Below are 19,063 nucleotides of genomic sequence, written 5' to 3'. Positions count from 1 at the left end.
GTGACCGCACTGAGGGGTGGAGAGGACCGAACTGGTCCATGCTCACTCCCTCCCCTAGCAGTAATCCTTTGGGGTAAATACACCTTGGATGCTGCTTGGAACTTGGGCCATTGTCTCTTGTAAGAGCTGCCTGATGTTCCCACTAACAGGGAGGTAGGGAGCTTACAGCTTGTTTCATTTTAATATTGTTTAACCTACTCCCACAGTAAATACTTGTACAGTCAACAGCCAGTATTTGGACAGTCAGGTGGGGCCGTTCATTTACATTTAAACCAATGGACTGGTGCTGAAGGGGTGGTCAGTATTCAGTGATTGGTGCTGAAGGGGTGGTCAGTATGCAGTGATTGGTGCTGAAGGGGTGGTCAGTATTCAGTGATTGGTGCTGAAGGGGTGGTCAGTATTCAGTGATTGGTGCTGAAGGGGTGGTCAGTATTCAGTGATTGGTGCTGAAGGGGTGGTCAGTATTCAGTGATTGGTGCTGAAGGGGTGGTCAGTATTCAGTGATTGGTGCTGAAGGGGTGGTCAGTATTCAGTGATTGGTTCTGAAGGGGTGGTCAGTATTCAGTGATTGGTTCTGAAGGGGTGGTCAGTATTCAGTGATTGGTGCTGAAGGGGTGGTCAGTATTCAGTGATTGGTGCTGAAGGGGTGGTCAGTATTCAGTGATTGGTGCTGAAGGGGTGGTCAGTATTCAGTGATTGGTGCTGAAGGGGTGGTCAGTATTCAGTGATTGGTGCTGAAGGGGTGGTCAGCAGTCAGTGATTGGTTCTGAAGGGGTGGTCAGTATTCAGTGATCTGGTTTGTATTGAGTGGCACTGACTGAACCTCCTGTTTAGAAGGTGGCTGGCATTGGCCAGTCAGAACAGACAGCTTAAATGGACCGTACCTAAGTGAGATAACCTGTGAGTGATTGCACAGACTTCATTTAATGTATCAGATCGTCTCTGTAAACCTTTAGTTTTAATAAAGTGGTATCTTGTATACTGTCTCCTGCTCACTTTCTCAATGCTCGAGAACCAGGTCGGTGTTTATGCCCAGGTCGACGATCAAGGCACTAACCGGTGCCATGCTTTACAGTATCTAAGTTGGCCTCGTTTGGCACAAGTTCATGAACTCGCTGATCCTTGGGGGTTGAGAGTTCACGCCATTCTTCCCAAACAGGGTCATGGTGTCAAAACAGCCTGAAAAACATTCCAGTACAGACCCAGTCATTGGGCCTGGGATCTATATTAGAGCAACTGGAGTACTGAGCAAACAGCAATGCCATGGATGCTAGACCCCTGGATACTGTACAGCAAGAGTTACTGTCCTGAACTAACATCACACAGCTCATGCGTTCAAATCTCGCCATGGAAAATTGTGAAACAAAACTTCAGAAATCAGGAGAGAAAGACGGTGCCCAGAGCGGGAGAGCTCGTCCCACAGACTAGTCTCACAGCCTGACAGAGTTGTACTCACATACCTTAGAATGAGATATGAACTTAGTGAGGCTACTACACAAGGCTACCTGCAGCTAAACACCAATTGCAGCTGGCTATAGAAAGAGCTAAACTGTCCCACAGCAAAGCTCTGTAGCCCAACCACATCCAGCCCAGGACAACCAGGTAACTAACAGGAGGAGGCAGCTCCAGGAATAACCCTATCCTCAACTCGTGGAGCCCAGCACCTGAGTACAAGAGACAGGCTGAAGTGTTTAAGTGTCTTCAGCCTGAAGTGCCAACTGGACGATTCCACTCGACCTCCTCCATCATCTTGGATGCCACACTGTCCAACCAATTTGGTTCACTCCACATGACATTAAGAAGCCGCAGAGTGCACTGGACATAGGATATAGTCAGGCCCGTCGCCTTCACCGATACTAGTGCTGAAGACCTGTGCACCAAAACGAGCTGCCCCCAGCTAAGCAGTTCTAATGCAGCTTGGACATTGGCACCAACTCAACAACGTGGAAAGTTGCCCAGGAAAGAGCACGAAAAGCAGGACAAATCCAACCCGGCCAATTATCTCTCAATCAGTAAAGTGATAGAAGGAGCTCTCATTAATGTCATTGAGCACAATTACTCACCAATTACTCACCAAGAGTTCCACTAGAACCACTTGGTTCCAGAAGAGAGGCGAGAAGAGCAGCCCTCAATATCAAGGGAGCATTTGACCGAGCATGGCACCAAAAATCCCTATCAAAGCTGAGGCCAATGGGGAAAACCCTCCATGGCTGGAGTTATACCCGACACAAAGGAAGATGGTAGTGGTTGTTGGAGACCAATCATCTCAGCCCCAGGACATTGCTGCAGGAGTTCCTCAGGGCAGTGTCCGAGGCCCAACCATCTTCAGCTGCTTCATCAATGACCTTCCCTCCATCATAAGGTCAGGATTGGGGCCCTTTACTAATAATCTCATGGTGTTCAGCTCCATTCATGACTCAAATAATGAAGCAGCTCATGCCACACCTACTGCAGGACCTAGACACCACCCAGACTTGGGCTGAACAGTACCAGGTAATGACCATCAACAAAAGGAAGTCCAGCCATCTCCTTCAACTTTCAATGGCACTATTATCGAAATCCCCCCCCCAACCCTCACCCATCATCATCTTGGGGGTTACCATTGAGCAGAAGCTGAACTGGACCATCCATGTCATCTCCATGGGGCTCAGAGGCACAGTATTCTGTGACCAGTGGCACATTTCCTGACTCTTCAAAACTTCAACAGGCTCAAGTCAGGAATGTGATGGAATAATCACCAATCACCATGGGGGCAGCCACAGCAACACTCAACAAGCTTGAAAACATACAGGACCGAGCAGGTCACTTAACCAGCACCCCTCCCACTGGGCCCGATATGCACCCCTTCCACCCCCCAGCCCACTGTGGCACCGTGTATACAGCATGCAATGCAGCAACTCCCTGCCCTGTGAACTCTACCATTAAAGAAGGACAAGAGCAGCAATGTTGGGTGAACATCACCTCCTCCAAATCACACACCACCTTGACTTGGACATATAGCCGTTCCTTCATCGTCGCTGGGTGAAAGGCCTGGCATTCTCTCACTAACACCATCATGGGAGCACTTTCACCACACTGTTCAAGGTAGCCGACCACAACTATCTCAGGGTGATTAGTGATGGGCAACAAATATTGCCCAGATCCCAAGACCAAATATTGTCCAGGAAATGAGGGAGAAAATAAAGCTGAAATCTGGTCAGCAATGTTACAATCGGCATCAATGCATGATCCACCCAGGGCAACTGGCAACTTTTATTTTAACATATTTAAAAGGTGAGATGAAGCAGTTAATTTATCATCGAATCATAGAATGATAGAGTGCAGGAGGAGGCCATTCAGCCCATTGTGCTGGGTCTCTGAAGATCTATCCAATTAGTCCCATTCCCCTGCTCTTTCCCCATAGCTCTGCAGATTTTTTCCCTTCAAGTATTTATCCAATTCCCTTTTGAAAGTTATCATTGACTCTGCTTCCACCGCCCTTTCAGGCAGTGCATTCCAGATCATTACAACTCGCAGTGGAAAAAAATGTTCCCTCATGTTGCCTCTGGCTCTTTTGCCAATCACCTTAAATCTGTGTCCTCTGGTTACTGACCCTTCTGCCACTGGAAACAGTTTCTCCTTATTTACTCCATCAAACCGTTCATGATTTTGAACACCTCGATCAAATCTCCCCTTAACCTTCTCTGCTGAAAGGAGAACAACCCCAGCTTCTCCAGTCTCTCCACATAACTGAAGTCCCTCATCCCTGGTACCATTCTAGTAAATCTCTTCTGCACCCTCTCTAAGACCTTGACATCCTTCCTAAAGCAGTATCCCAAATTCTGTGTTCCCACCCTGTACCTATATCCCTTTATCCTCCTTTCCTTCAACCATCTATCGAACCTATTCTTAAACGTTGACATGGTCTCTGCTTCAATCACTAACTCTGGTAGTGTGATCCATAGCCCTCTGTGGAAAAAAGTTTCCCTGCTCTCTGTCCTAAGTCTCTTACAATTTAATCTAATAATATCTACATCCCCTCCTTCTAGACCCTCAATCAATAGAAACAGTCTCTTTCTGTTGTGTTTCATCCCTTCATAATTTTAAACACCTAAGAAATCATTCCATAATCTCTCTTCGAACAAAAACAGCCCAATTTTTCAAGTCTATCTTTGTATTTCCTCATACCAGGCAGCATCCTAGTGAGCTCTACCCTCTCTATTGCCTCAATATCTTTTGTATAGTGTGGAGCCCAAAACTGCACTCAGTACTCCAACTGTGGTCTTAGAGGTTTTATATAAATTCACTTATATCTCAATTTTTATATAATCTATACCTTTTTGTATAAAACCCAGCAGGGAGGTGTAAGCAGATATTAGAAAGGAATATGAAAAAAGACTAGACGATAACAAAAAGGAAATAAGAGCTTTTACTGGTTAGTAATGAGAGTCTACTTGTGCAGGATGACTATATGAGCAAGACATTATGTATTTTGCATTGTTTTTACAAATGCTAGGGGAAGTGAGAATGTAGGTGTACTAGAGGAAAAGAAGGGACAATTGTTAGAACCAATTCTTTTTCTCCTGTTAGCCCTAAAAACATTAACAAAACTCAGGTTGAATCTGCACCCTGGCCTGTTGGAAGAAGTCAGAGAAGATAGCAGAGACTCTGGCTACCATTCTTCAATCTTCCTTAAATAGGGAGAGGGGCCAATATTACATCATGTTCAAAAAAGGAGACAAAGATAAACCAAGTAACTATAGACCAGTTAATGTAATGTCAATTATAGGCAAATTCTTAGAATGAGATAAAATTAATTAGTGAGCATTTGGAAAAGCAGGGATTATCAAAGATAGATGGCCAGCAGGGATTGAAGTCAATGGGAATCAGGGGGAAAACTCTCCAGTGGCTGGAGTCATACCTAGCACAAAGGGAGATGGTAGTGGTTGTTGAAGACCAATTATCTCAGCCCCAGGGCATTGCTGCAGGAGTTCCTCAGGGCAGTGTCCTAGGCCCAACCATCTTCAGCTGCTTCATCAATGACCTTCCCTCCATCATAACGTCAGAAATGGGGATGTTCGCTGATGATTGCACAGTGTTCAGTTCCATTCGCAACCCCTCAGATAATGATGCAGTCCAAGCCCGCATGCAGCAAGACCTGGACAACATCCAGGCTTGGGCTGATAAGTGCCAGGCAATGACCGTCTCTGACAAGAGAGAATCTAACCACCTCCCCTTGATATTAAACAGCATTACCATCACCGAATCCCCCACCATCAACATCCTGGGGGGTCACCGTTGATCAGAAACTTCACTGGACCAGCCATGTAAATACTGTGGCGACAAGAGCAGGTCAGAGGCTGGTATTCTGCAGCGAGTGACTCACCTCCTGACTCCCCAAAGCCTTTCCACCATCTACAAGGCACAAGTGTGATGGAATACTCTCCACTTGCCTGGATGAGTGCAGCTCCAACAACACTCAAGAAGCTCGACACCATCCAGGACAAAGCAGCCCGCTTGATTGGCACCCCATCCACCACCCTAAACATTCACTCCCTTCACCACCAGCGCACAGTGGCTGCAGTGTGTACCATCCACAGGATGCACTGCAGCAACTCGCCAAGGCTTCTTCGACAGCACCTCCCAAACCTGCGACCTCTACCACCTAGAAGGACAAGGGCAGCAGGCATATGGGAACAACACCACCTGCACGTTCCCCTCCAAGTCACACACCATCCCGACTTGGAAATATATCGCCGTTCCTTCATCGTCGCTGGGTCAAAATCCTGGAACTCCCTTCCTAACAGCACTGTGGGAGAACCTTCACCACACGGACTGCAGCGGTTCAAGAAGGCAGCTCACCACCACCTTCTCAAGGGCAATTAGGGAAGGGCAATAAATGCTGGCCTCACCAGCGGCGCCCACATCCCATGAATGAATAAAAGAAAAGCAGGGATTATCAAAGAGACAGCCAGTTTATATTGCCTTTCCTCGTTCTTCCTACTAAAAAAAAAAATCACTTTTCACTTCTCTGCATTAAATTTCATCTGCCATATGTCCACCCATTCCACCAGCCTGTCTATATCCTCTTGAAGTCTATCACTATCCTCCTCACTGTTCACTACACTTCCAAGTTTTGTGTCATCTGCAAATTTGGAAATTGTGCCCTGTACACCCAAGTCCAAGTCATTAATATACATCAAGAAAAGCAGTGGTCCCAGCACTGACCCCTGGGGAACACCACTGTACACCTCCCTCCAGTCCAAAAAACAACCGTTCACCACTTCTGTTTCCTGTCCCTTAGCCAATTTTGTAACCATGCTGCCACTGCCCCTTTTATTCCATGGGCTTCAACTTTGCTGATAAGCCTATTATGTGGCACTTTATCAAACGCCTTTTGGAAGTCCATATACACCACAAACTGCATTGCCCTCATCAACCCTCTGCTCAAAAAACTCAAGTTAGTTCGTTAAACACGATTTGCCTTTAACAAATCTGTGCTGGCTTTCCTCAATTCATCCACACTTGTCCAAGTGACTTAATTTTGTCCCAAATTATTGTTTCTAAAAGTTTCCCCACCACCGAGGTTAAACTGACTGGCCTATAGTTGCTGGGTTTATCCTTACACCCTTGATCAAAAAAGAGTGTAACATTTGCAATTCTCCAGTCCTCTGGCACCACCCCCGTATCTCCGGATGATTGGAAGATTATGGCCAGGACCTCCACAATTTCCATCCTTACTTCCCTCAGCAATCTAGGATGCATCCCATCCGGACCGGGTGACTTATCTACTTTAAGTACAGCCAGCCTTTCTAGTACCTCCTCTTCATCAATTTTTAGTCCATCCAGTATCTCAACTACCTCTTTTACTGAGACTCTGGCAGCATCTTCTTCCTTGATAAAGACAGATGCAAAGTACTCGTTTAGTACCTTGGCCATCCCCTTTGCCTCCATGAGTAGGTCTCAATATTGGTCCCTAAATCGGCCCCACCTTGCTACCTGTTTACATGCCAATTGAAGACTTTTGGGTTCCTTTTTAGTTGCCAGTCTATTCTCAGTCTCATTTCCTTTTTCCACTTCTCAACTTTCTGTATTCAGCCTGGTTCTCACTTGTATTATCAACCTGACATCTGTCATACACCCACTTTTTTCTACTTCATCTTACTCTCGACCTCATCGGCCAGAGCGCTCTGGCTTTATTTGCCCTACTTTTCCCCCTTGTGAGAATGTATCTAGACTATCTCCGAACCATCCTCTTTAAAGGCCGCCCACTGTTCAATTACAGTTTTGCCTGCCAATCTGATTCCAATTTACCCGGGCCAGATCTGTTCTCATCCCACTGAAATTGGCCCTCCTCCAATTAAGTATTTTTACTCTAGATTGCTCCTGGTCCTTTTCCATAACTAATCTAAACCTTGATACTATGATCTCTGATCCCTAAATGTTCCCCCAGTGACACTTGCTCCACCTCATTCCCCAGAACCAGATCCAGCAATGCCTCCTTCCTCGTTGGGCCGGAAACTTACTGATCAAGAAAGTTCTCCTGAACACACAAATTCCTCCCCCCCTGTCCTTTACACTATTACTATCCCAGTCTATATTAAGATCATTGAAGTCTCCCATTATCTCCACTCTATGGCTCTTGCACCTGTAATTTCCCTGAAAATTTGCTCCTCTATATCCTTCCCACTATTTGGTGGCCTATAGAATACACCCAGTAGTGTAATGGCACCTCTATTGTTTATTAATTCCAACCAAATAGATTCTGTCCTTGACCCCTCCGAGATATCCTTTCTCCCCCCATCACTGCAATATTCTCCTTAATACTACCACCAACCAACACCACCCCCGGCCTCCGTTTCCATCCCTATCTTTCCTGAACACCTTGTATCCATGTAAGGAATCTTACAACACCAGGTTAATCCAGGAATATTTAGTACCCAATCCTGTCCTTTTTTGAGCCAGGTCTCCGTTATAGCCCCAACATCATATTCCCATGTGACTATTTGTGCCTTCACCTCACCAACCTTGTTTACCACACTGTATTTACACATATGCACTGTAAACCTATTAGACCTTCTCATTCTCTTAGTCCGATCCCATCTAATACTGTACTATTTCTTGCTCTAGTGCTATCTGTCTCAATCCTTTGTGCACCTTATTTCTCCTTTCCAATGTTGCATCCTGGTGCCCATCCCCCTGCCAAATTAGTTTAAACCCTCCCCCACAGCACTACTGAACCTCCCCACAAGGACATTGGTCCCAGCTTTGTTGAGATGCAACCTGTCCAGGTCCCACCAACCCCAGAACTGGTCCCAATGCCCCAGGAATCTAAAGCCCTCCCTCCTGCACCAGCTCTCCAGCCATGCATTCATCTGCTCCATCCTCCTATTTCTATGCTCACTCGCACGTGGCTTTGGGAGTAATTGAGATTACCTTTGAGGTCCTGCTTATTGAGAAGGACACAAAGCACCAGTATTAGTTGTTGGTACATTTAAAGCTCAGGGACCAGTCTGTTAAAGGTCTAGTTAATACAAACAGAAGCAATACTTCAAATCCTATAATTGACCTTCCAGGAATGCAGACTGTATGCATGGACATCATCCAGGTGTCATTCCATCAACTCTGCTCCTTCCATCAACTCTGCAGTAGATTCCTATCAATGATCCTCACCTGCACAAGTTTACTACCACATTACTATTCCAGGACAATGTATTCCCTTCACAACTCAGGCCAAAAAAAAGTCAGCTCAGGACACCAAGGTCTAAAATGGTTTTAGGTGAAGCCAGGAGTGATGTCCCTTATCTTCCCCCATCTTATGGCTTTGAACCCATTTCAGAGCTGGCTAGCAGAACTACATGTGAAGGACAGAACCTGGGGCTGACACCTTGATTTTTAAACTTCAAATGATGCCAACATCACCCAGATTCCAAGAACAAAAAAGCCAACAGTTGGTAGCTGTTTCTGGCCCTTTGCATTCTAGAAAACTGGGCACCTACAGGACAGTGTAGAGACTGGAGATTACTCTTACTAGGACCAGATTTAGATGTTTAGGTATCAGAGAAACATTGTATGGTGGAGGGAGGGGAGCCACAGTTGAACTTTGAACTGGATGTGCCAAAATACAAGATGGAATTGCAAACAAGATGTTTTACTGCTGGGAGAAAACCATCAAGCAAGCAGGGAGAAGTGTGATCATGTACTTGTTTTTACATCCTTAGACAGTGACTTAATACAGAAAGTATTGACAATACATAATGCCGCCAGTAAAAAGATTGCCCTGAATGATTAACCCACTGCACTGATCTTCCACAATATTTCCCTGGTGTTAAGAATCCCAGCATAGTGGATCACTGACCTGGGCCTCTAGTTCAACATGGAAAAAACCAAGGGACTGAAGCAAAGGATCTTTTCCACTTGATCTAAATATCTCCACAACACATTTGAAGTTAAAGTTTTTATTGAACAAATCTACAAAATATATTTTTAAAAAGGTGCAATTCAGTTAAGTGTGGAGGACCATTTGTCTCGACCAGGAGACCCAGTGGAGTCCAGGCCCTCCCAGTCTGTCATCTTTTTGCACTTTTCTCCTTAGCCTTTTAGTTTTTTTGGCCTGGCCTCTTTTGCTGTAGGCCCAGGTGACTCAGTTTTGATGCTGGATGGTAGAGGCTCTTCCTCCTTTGTCAGTTCTTTATTCTTCTTCTTCCCTTGGCCCCTAAGGGCTCGTTTCACTGCAGGCCCCGAAGCAGGTGACCCTTTTGAAGCCTTCTTACCTGGCACGGCTTCCGAAAGTGAACCTTGTTCTTTTACAGCCTTGCTCTTCTTTTTGGTCTTTTCCATTGTCCCAGTGACTGAAGCCTGTCCAAGCTTCTTATCCACTTTATTCTTTACTTCAGGTTTTGATATTTTAGCAGTCTTTATAGGTGATTTTTTGGCTATTCTCAATCCACTCTTCTCCAATCCCTACAATTAGAATTAATGTTTACCAAGGAGTACACAATGCTTTTCAGTACTGAAGTCACCCAGAGTGAAGGAAATTCTCACTTTGCAAACTAATAATCAAACACAAGCCAGAAGTTTGTATTTTAGCAACATTAAGCTACCCACCCTGGCTTCCCCACACCCCCAGTAGCCTTTATACCCCTGTGTAATGTAGGAAGCTATCCACTTTAAAACATGACTACATTTCAAGTGTACTTAATTGACTGAAGGACTTTGGGATGTGAAAGGCACCAAATAAATGCAAGTCTTTCTTTTATAGAAACCAGTGGCCCTGTAGTATCATGACAAAAAGCTTTGACAAATTCTGGGACTGGAGGGGAATTAAAGGAGTGGGTTAGTCATACTTGAGTGGGGGTTGCTAGTTATTAAGCAGGAACCCCTGGCCTCACCTCCCTAACCCTGGAGGTGACAAGAACCAAGCTTTAGTGCAAACAGCCCTGCCAGCCCACAAACCAGTGCACAAGATTAGAAATCAAGATGGACAGAATTGAAAGTTAACTCACCTTCCCAGATGATTTCTCTCCTTTTCCTTTTGTAAGGGCTCCCGATTTTTTTAGCTTTGAGGCATCTGCAGAAGGAATAGATTTTGTAAAGCTGAGTTGGATCTTCCTTAGCAATAAATCACACTGGGAGTTGCTACAACATGGTGGGGACAAGTCAGTGTCACCAAGTGATAGAGCAGTGAGTTCAGATCACCAAGCATCTCTTGTAAAGGAAGGCATGTCCAGACACCATGGCACTTAGAAACCAAGAGGTTGGTTGGTGCGGGATCATGCCTTGCCATCTGGGGTGTATTAGGAAGTCAATGAGAGTGATTCGAGTGCGAGTCCATCAAACCTTACTTCACACTAGAGTAGAGCTGGACATGAACTGCACCTAGACTTTAAACATCTGCAATTTAGTAGCTGAAAGGACAATTTTGGTAATTCCCCCAAATACAAGGACTAGTCTCCTGTGCCATTGATTGTGGGTAATTCACGATGGAGTTTCCTATTAGAGCTTTACCCATCATTAATACAAATACTGAAACATGTCACAGCAGGTGTACTAGAGCTATTGCACTAGAGCTATTGCAGGGCCTCAAATAGAATTACCAGAACACATCTACATCCCTGGACAGGCCAATATAGTTTTTGAAAAGGGAAGAGTTAGCTGCTGACTTGAATATGGCCATGAACTCCTGGACCAGAATGGGGTGGGTGGATGGGTCTGTGTCTTCCCTCCCCCTGCTGAAGCTGGGTTTGGGGGAGGGAAAAGAAGAATTACAGAGTGCTGAGAGATGAGACCACTGTTTGCAACTTAGACTGAAGCCTAATGTAAATTGGTTATGTTTAGGAGAGACAACAGAATCAGCTCAAGCTATTGGATGAGCTAAATAAAGTAGTCCATTCATTTCCAACATTGTTCACCTGAGGAAGGAGGAAGCCTCTGAAAGCTTGTGAATTTAAAATAAAATTGCTGGACTATAACTTGGTGTAAAATTGTTTACTAAATAAAGTGAGCAAGTGGAGAGAACCAGAGGGGAGGAGATTTAATCCAATGAAGTGCTGAACTGATGGAGAAAGAGCCTCAATTGTGTTGAAACAGCTAAACAATTTGAAAAGAGCTAGGAATTTTAGGCCGCAAATTTCCTGCCCTGCTGCACCTTTGCCAGAGGTACGATGGAAACACTATAATGCCACCTAACGGGGGTTTATACTGCACTTCAGGCAGAGTTACAGCAGCTCCAAGATTAGTGACCAGAAACTTGATGTCCAGCCTATGCAGAGCAGTTGGTCGATAGAATGTTAAACGTTCTGGTCAGACCCCCCCCCCCCACTGTGTCCCCTCCTGGTCAGACCCCCCCCCCCCCCCCCCACTGTGTCCCCTCCTGGTCGGACCCCCCCCCCCCCTCGAGCACTGTGTCCCCTCCTGGTCAGACCCCCCCCCCCCCCCCCCCCCTCGAGCACTGTGTCCCCTCCTGGTCAGACCCCCCCCCCCTCGAGCACTGTGTCCCGTTCTGGTCGGACCCCCCCCCCCCCCCCGAGCACTGTGTCCCCTCCTGGTCAGACCCCCCCCCCCCCTCGAGCACTGTGTCCCCTCCTGGTCAGACCCCCCCCCCCCCTCAAGCACTGTGTCCCCTCCTGGTCAGACCCCCCCCCCCCCCCCCCCTCGAGCACTGTGTCCCCTCCTGGTCAGACCCCCCCCCTCGAGCACTGTGTCCCCTCCTGGTCAGACCCCCCCCCCCCCGAGCACTGTGTCCCCTCCTGGTCGGACCCCCCCCCCCCCCTCAAGCACTGTGTCCCCTCCTGGTCAGACCCCCCCCCCCCGAGCACTGTGTCCCCTCCTGGTCGGACCCCCCCCCCTCGAGCACTGTGTCCCCTCCTGGTCGGACCCCCCCCCCCCTCGAGCACTGTGTCCCCTCCTGGTCAGACCCCCCCCCCCTCGAGCACTGTGTCCCCTCCTGGTCAGACCCCCCCCCCCTCGAGCACTGTGTCCCCTCCTGGTCAGACCCCCCCCCCCTCAAGCACTGTGTCCCCTCCTGGTCAGACCCCCCCCCCCCGAGCACTGTGTCCCCTCCTGGTCAGACCCCCCCCCCCTCGAGCACTGTGTCCCCTCCTGGTCAGACCCCCCCCCCCCGAGCACTGTGTCCCCTCCTGGTCGGACCCCCCCCCCCTCGAGCACTGTGTCCCCTCCTGGTCAGACCCCCCCCCCCCCTCAAGCACTGTGTCCCCTCCTGGTCAGACCCCCCCCCCCCGAGCACTGTGTCCCCTCCTGGTCGGACCCCCCCCCCTCGAGCACTGTGTCCCGTTCTGGTCGGACCCCCCCCTCGAGCACTGTGTCCCCTCCTGGTCAGACCCCCCCCCCCCTCGAGCACTGTGTCCCCTCCTGGTCAGACCCCCCCCCCCCCCCCCCCCCCCTCAAGCACTGTGTCCCCTCCTGGTCAGACCCCCCCCCCCCCGAGCACTGTGTCCCCTCCTGGTCGGACCCCCCCCCCTCGAGCACTGTGTCCCGTTCTGGTCGGACCCCCCCCTCGAGCACTGTGTCCCCTCCTGGTCAGACCCCCCCCCCCCTCGAGCACTGTGTCCCCTCCTGGTCAGACCACCCCCCTCGAGCACTGTGTCCCCTCCTGGTCAGACCCCCCCCCCTCGAGCACTGTGTCCCCTCCTGGTCAGACCCCCCCCCCCTCGAGCACTGTGTCCCCTCCTGGTCAGACCCCCCCCCCCCCGAGCACTGTGTCCCCTCCTGGTCGGACCCCCCCCCCCTCGAGCACTGTGTCCCCTCCTGGTCGGACCCCCCCCCCCCTCAAGCACTGTGTCCCCTCCTGGTCAGACCCCCCCCCCCCGAGCACTGTGTCCCCTCCTGGTCGGACCCCCCCCCCTCGAGCACTGTGTCCCGTTCTGGTCGGACCCCCCCCTCGAGCACTGTGTCCCCTCCTGGTCAGACCCCCCCCCCCTCGAGCACTGTGTCCCCTCCTGGTCAGACCCCCCCCCTCGAGCACTGTGTCCCCTCCTGGTCAGACCCCCCCCCCTCGAGCACTGTGTCCCCTCCTGGTCAGACCCCCCCCCCCCCCCCCCCTCGAGCACTGTGTCCCCTCCTGGTCAGACCCCCCCCCCCCCCCCCGAGCACTGTGTCCCCTCCTGGTCAGACCCCCCTCCCTCGAGCACTGTGTCCCCTCCTGGTCAGACCCCCCTCCCTCGAGCACTGTGTCCCCTCCTGGTCAGAGACACAGGGGAGTTGTTTAAGTACAGGAGGCAGTGGAGAGAAGAGTCATTGGGCTGATTGTCGGGGCCAGGGTCAGAGTCATGAGGAAAGACAGAAGAAACTTGGCCTTTTAGACCAAAAAGTGAGGTGATCTTAGATGTACAGTAGTAGAATGGTATGAAGCATTAGATCTGGACTATAACTTTAAACTGCAAGACAACAGCTACTGGTTTAAACAGCAAGAGCTAAACTTTGGGCTGACATCAGGAGGTTCTTCAGAGTGAAGACAGCAGAGCAGACCCTTAAAGTAGTGGAGGCAAAGGCCTGGAATCATTTAAGAATCAGATACTAGTTAGGATTTCAGAATGGATGAATGACAATGGGTCCAAAGATCCCTTGCAGGGCCCAGGGGAATATTCCTGCTCCTCCTGGCCCACAAGGAACCCTCAGAAAAGGTCAACTACTTAGCTTGTCCCCTTCACTGACTGCCACCAGGTGCTGCCGTCAGGGTTTTGCCCCATGTGGACCTCCTGAATTTAGTTAACAAGTTCTCGTGAGCGGATGACTATCAGGCTGTGATGTAAAGTAGGCATCGACTGCCTTGGGAGGGTGTCCCTCTTGTGCCTGTTCTAAAGAGTTAAGTTGGTGGAGGGAGCAGGAAAGGGTCAGAAACAGTGTAACCCCCCCCATCATTCCTGAAAGGGTCAATTTTAACCCTGGTGGGAACACAGCTGCCAGATGCACTCTCACATGGAGAAGTGCAAGTAATACATTGAGGGGAAGAATAAGGAAAGGAATATATACTCGAGACACTGAAGGGCATGAACAGACAGAGACCCCTAGGGGTTCAAATACAATTCCTGAAAAAGTGTTCGATAAAGCTGTAAAAATTAATTTGGGATTTTAGAAATACAGGCATACAAGTACAAGGAAAATAATGATTGAACCAAATACAATCATGGTTAGAATAACCTGCAGTTTTCTGCCTCATTATAGAAAAGACATTAAAGCCAGTGTACAACACAGCTTCATCAGCAGCATGTCACAGATTGGGAACAGACTCAAGATACTGGGACTACTCCCAACAGAGCAGAGTGTGCTAGCAGGAGATTAGAGGGGCTTTTAAAATTATGGAGTGAATAAGACAAGGGGCAATTTAAAATTGTCAGAGCAGAGGGATGAGGAGAAATGGTGTTGGACAGTTGTCAGGGCATTGGAATACTCTAGGAAGATTCAGGCAGAGACCATTGCATTAAGAAAAAAAGTGGACATATTTCAAGTTGAGGAAGGTACAGGACCATAGGGAGAGTGGAGCAGTGGGATTAAATTTAGAGCTGGCACAGACACGATGGGCCAAACAGCCTCCTGTGTTGTAATTTTATGACTACACGCTCATTGGCTGCTGTTACTCCAGGATTCATAGGGTCATGGTAAGTTGTGAAAAGCCAGACCACCAATAGGACAGTTGCTGGCTCCCAGTGGGCAGAGAGGGAGAGACACCACTGGAGCTTTGAGGATGTAACTGGTAGAATAGATAAGGGAGAACCAGTGGATGTGGTTTATTTGGATTTTCAGAAGGCCTTTGATAAAATCCCACACAAGAGGTTAGTGTGCAAAATTAAAGCACATGGGATTGGGGGGAATATACTGGCATGGATTGAGAATTGGTTAACAGACAGGAAACAGAGAGTAGGAATAAAGGGGTCTTTTTCCGGGTGGCAGGCAGTGACTAGTGGGGTACCGCAGGGATCAGTGCTTGGGCCCCAGCTATTCACAATATATATCTATGATTTGATGAGGGAACCAAATGTAACATTTCCAAATTTGCTGATGACACAAAACTAGGTGGGATTGTGAGTTGTGAGGAGGATGCAAAGAGGCTTCAAGACAATTTAGACAAGTTGAGTGAGTGGGCAAATACATGGCAGATGCTGTATAATGTGGATAAATGTGAAGTTATCCACTTCAGAAGGAAAAAAAGAAAGGCAGAGTATTATTTAAATGGTGATAGATTGGGAAATGTTGATGTACAAAGGGACCTGGGTGTCCTTGTACACCAATCACTGAAAGCAATTCGGAAGGCAAATGTTATGTTGGCCTTCATTGCAAGAGGATTTGAGTACAGGAGCAAGGATGTCTTACTGCAGTTATACAGGGCCTTGGTGAGACCACATCTGGAGTATTGTGTACAGTTTTGATCTCCTTACCCAAGAAAGGATATACTTGCCATAGAGGGAGTGCAGTGAAGGTTCACCAGACTGATTCCTGGGATGGCAGGATTGTCGTATGAGGAGAGATTGGGTCGACTCGGCCTGTATTCACCCGAGTTTAGAAGAATGAGAGGGGATCTCATTGAAACATAAAATTCTGACAGGGCTAGACAGACTGGATGTTTCCCCTGTCTGGGGGGGGATGGGGCCAGAATGAGGGGTTACAGTCTCAGGATACGGGGTAGGACATTTAGGACTGAGATGAGGAGAAATTTCTTCACTCAGAGGGTGGTGAACCTGTGGAATTCTCTACCACAGAAGGCTGTGGAGGCCAAGTCACTGAATATATTTAAGAAGGAGATAGATAGATTTCTAGACAAAAGGCATCAAGGGGTATGAGGAGAGCAGGAATATGGTATTGAGATAGAGGATCAGCCATGATCATATTGAATGGCGGAGCAGGCTCGAAAGGCCAAATGGCCTACTCCTGCTATTTTCCACGTTTCTATAACTCATCCACCCCGTTGCTGGCTCCCAGTGCCATTGAACTAAAACATTTCAACATCATTTGTTAATTGACCTTAGCATACTACAGGAGCCAGTCAATCCAGACCAGACCAGCCAGCTATGTACAAGGATTCACATGTGCAATGAATGTACAGGTAAGATTCCATCCTAGTAAATCCATCCCCTAAAAACCCAAATCAGTAAGTTGGACATGTGGAGGGGCCAGACTGAGGAAACATTAGATAGCATCTTGGTCCAGGAGATGGAATGGGTTTTAGATCAGCAGAGACAAGGAAGCAAAGTAAATCATTACCAGATTTTTTATCAGTTTCAGGTTTCTTTGCTTTGGGCTTCACATTTGCAGCAGTTTCCTTGGTGGAGTCACTGTTTGGATCAACATTTTCAGCAGCTTTCAGAGGTTTCTTAACTGCAAGCTGGGGAAAGGGAATAATCAGACCAAAAATCAGTCAAACTCAGGATTGAACACAAATAAATTCACAATTCTGGGCTCTGCTGGATTGTGAAGTTGTGATTTTGCAAGTTGGACACCTCAATTGAAGACCATTCTAATCCTATGGTAGGATGGGGAGTTGGTGACCTCCTGGGTATTTACTGCCAGTGTTAAACAGGCTGTTCATCCATTACAGGACAGCTGGACAAGTCATTAGTCTAACTTCTCAACAAATAAAGTTATCAGGCACATCACCAGGGCTCCTGACAGGGAGCAGCCCTGGGCCAGGGGCAGCTGGTGAAGTATTATCTAGCACAGGTCACATAGCAGCTAGTGGACATTAGGTTCAGATCAGGAGACTTCATTCATTGGTTCACTATGCTCCATGGCTGCCAATCACACTTCATCACCCAAGGTAATGGAATACCACACCCAGAGGGCAGGGAGCTCTTCACCAGTGACATCAGCTGGTAACTGCAGTGATTGTCTAGCCTATTCCCACCTGCCTACTCTCGAGACTAAGACATGCAGTTAGTCAGTAGGATTATTTGTTTCAGAAAGAGTCCACCATTGTAGACAATATTGAGCAGGATCACATACTTACTTTGAATCTTCCTGTTGCTCCAATTGCTTTCGAGTTGGCAGGCCTGACCAGAACACCCTTTTCAAGGCCTCTATCCAGGGCCTTCTTGAGTGTGGTCCTGAGGTAGATTGGGTTCACTGTGGGGTAAACTGATGTAATGTACTTCTTTATAGCTGGCACTGAAGTACCTCGGCGGTCATTATATCTCTTCAAGGCATTAACCACCATTTGGATCACGGGAGGATGTTTGTAAACTGAGTAACTCAAAGTGCTGGTACGCCTGCTCACACCTGGAATGAATGTGGAAATAAGCCATTAGTTTGACAAGATGTGTTACATTTGGACAGTTTAAATCAATTCTTAATATTTTCTCAAGTCAATTCCAGAAGCAATAAAATCACAGTAATCAGACAGGTGTGTCATTCTGGGACAGACCAAGACAGTCCTTTACCTACCCAGGGCTGAGAGAACATCCATCAAGAGTCTGGAAATCAGGGGAGGGATTGTCAGACATTACAGGGAATGAGCAATCAGGTTTTTGGGAAGAGAGAGAGAGAGAGAGAGGGGGGGAAAAAAGAGAGAAAAACCAGGCTGTTTAGAAGGGAGAGTCCAGAGCCTGTATTTTAATGAATTTCAAGTTGAGAGTGTCCATATGAAACATTTATCTGTAACCATCCCCAGGTGTCAGTTCAGAAACTGAAACCACCTCCAAAAGCAAGAGGAAGGTTACAGTTTACTGGGGCTTTACTCTGAGCAAGGAGGGCAACAACTACAAGAGCATCACTGTAAAAGTGAACTTTGGAAGTGAACTGGTGCAGGTTTCATTTTAATGAGAAGTCCCACCATTTAACCCAACCACAAATGATGCAACTGGGTTCAAAAACAAATGGAATATTAGTACAATGGGTGGTAGATATTTGGGTTTCAGAGTAGGAGCTGGATGAAGTGAGGTTGGGATTATGCTCATCAGCATGTGGTTGAGACATTGGGAAAGGCAGGTTTGTTGAGTGAGGCAAATTGTACTTTCATCAGTCTGGGGAGTTAAGTCAAACCATAAGGATTCAAGTACTAGCTTCATAAAACAGCTCCTGTCCAGACAGGACTGAGTGGGGAGATGGAGACACAAGGTCAGCTCCTACCTGAAAGGGACAGGCGCTGGTTCTTCAAAGAGACAATCCTTGGCCCAACTGCTGTGGAGCCAGCACTTGCTGAGACTTTCCTTGGATACATAGTGAATAAATGTACAACTAGAACTACTGCTGGAAGCTGTATATATAATCAGTGAGTCAAATGGGAGGGCTCCTGATTGGCTTGTAGCAGTCCCTCGTTGAGTCTATCAATGAGTTTGCCTTTTCTTTAATGAACTATAAGGAGACAGTGACTTGCCCCAGTGTCACCAGCCAAAAAAACAAACCAAAGTGTCCCCTTTTACAGGGTCACAACAAGTAGAAAACCAAAAACAAAGGAAACATCAAATTAAATTGTAATGTTGCTTTAGTCATGATCTTCCAACTGTCCAGAAAACACTCCAGTCCCTGCGATGCCTACTGATTGCGGAAGGCCTCAAACATACAGGTGGATGATCCTTTACCAGGGTCACCCGGGCGGGAGAAAGCCGCGGAAGAGAGGCAGGCAGCCAGAGCGACC

At 47.8% G+C, this 19,063-nt stretch overlaps 1 protein-coding gene across 1 annotated transcript; it reads right to left on the bottom strand.

The window, feature by feature from the left end:
* Window positions 1–9,421: 9,421 nt before the first annotated feature.
* Window positions 9,422–18,646, bottom strand: LOC137333945 (protein B4-like). Its single transcript, XM_067998298.1, has 5 exons — window positions 18,556–18,646; window positions 17,438–17,706; window positions 16,696–16,816; window positions 10,485–10,549; window positions 9,422–9,942 (listed from the first exon to the last, which is right to left on the bottom strand). The coding sequence occupies exons 1-5, from the start codon at window positions 18,644–18,646 to the stop codon at window positions 9,571–9,573; spliced, it is 918 nt and encodes a 305-aa protein (XP_067854399.1). The 3' UTR covers window positions 9,422–9,570.
* Between the last annotated feature and the right edge of the window lie 417 nt (window positions 18,647–19,063).

This window comes from Heptranchias perlo, chromosome 17 (assembly GCF_035084215.1).
Source record: "Heptranchias perlo isolate sHepPer1 chromosome 17, sHepPer1.hap1, whole genome shotgun sequence".
NCBI lineage: Eukaryota > Metazoa > Chordata > Chondrichthyes > Hexanchiformes > Hexanchidae > Heptranchias > Heptranchias perlo.
This window is presented reverse-complemented; position numbering and strand designations above follow the sequence as displayed.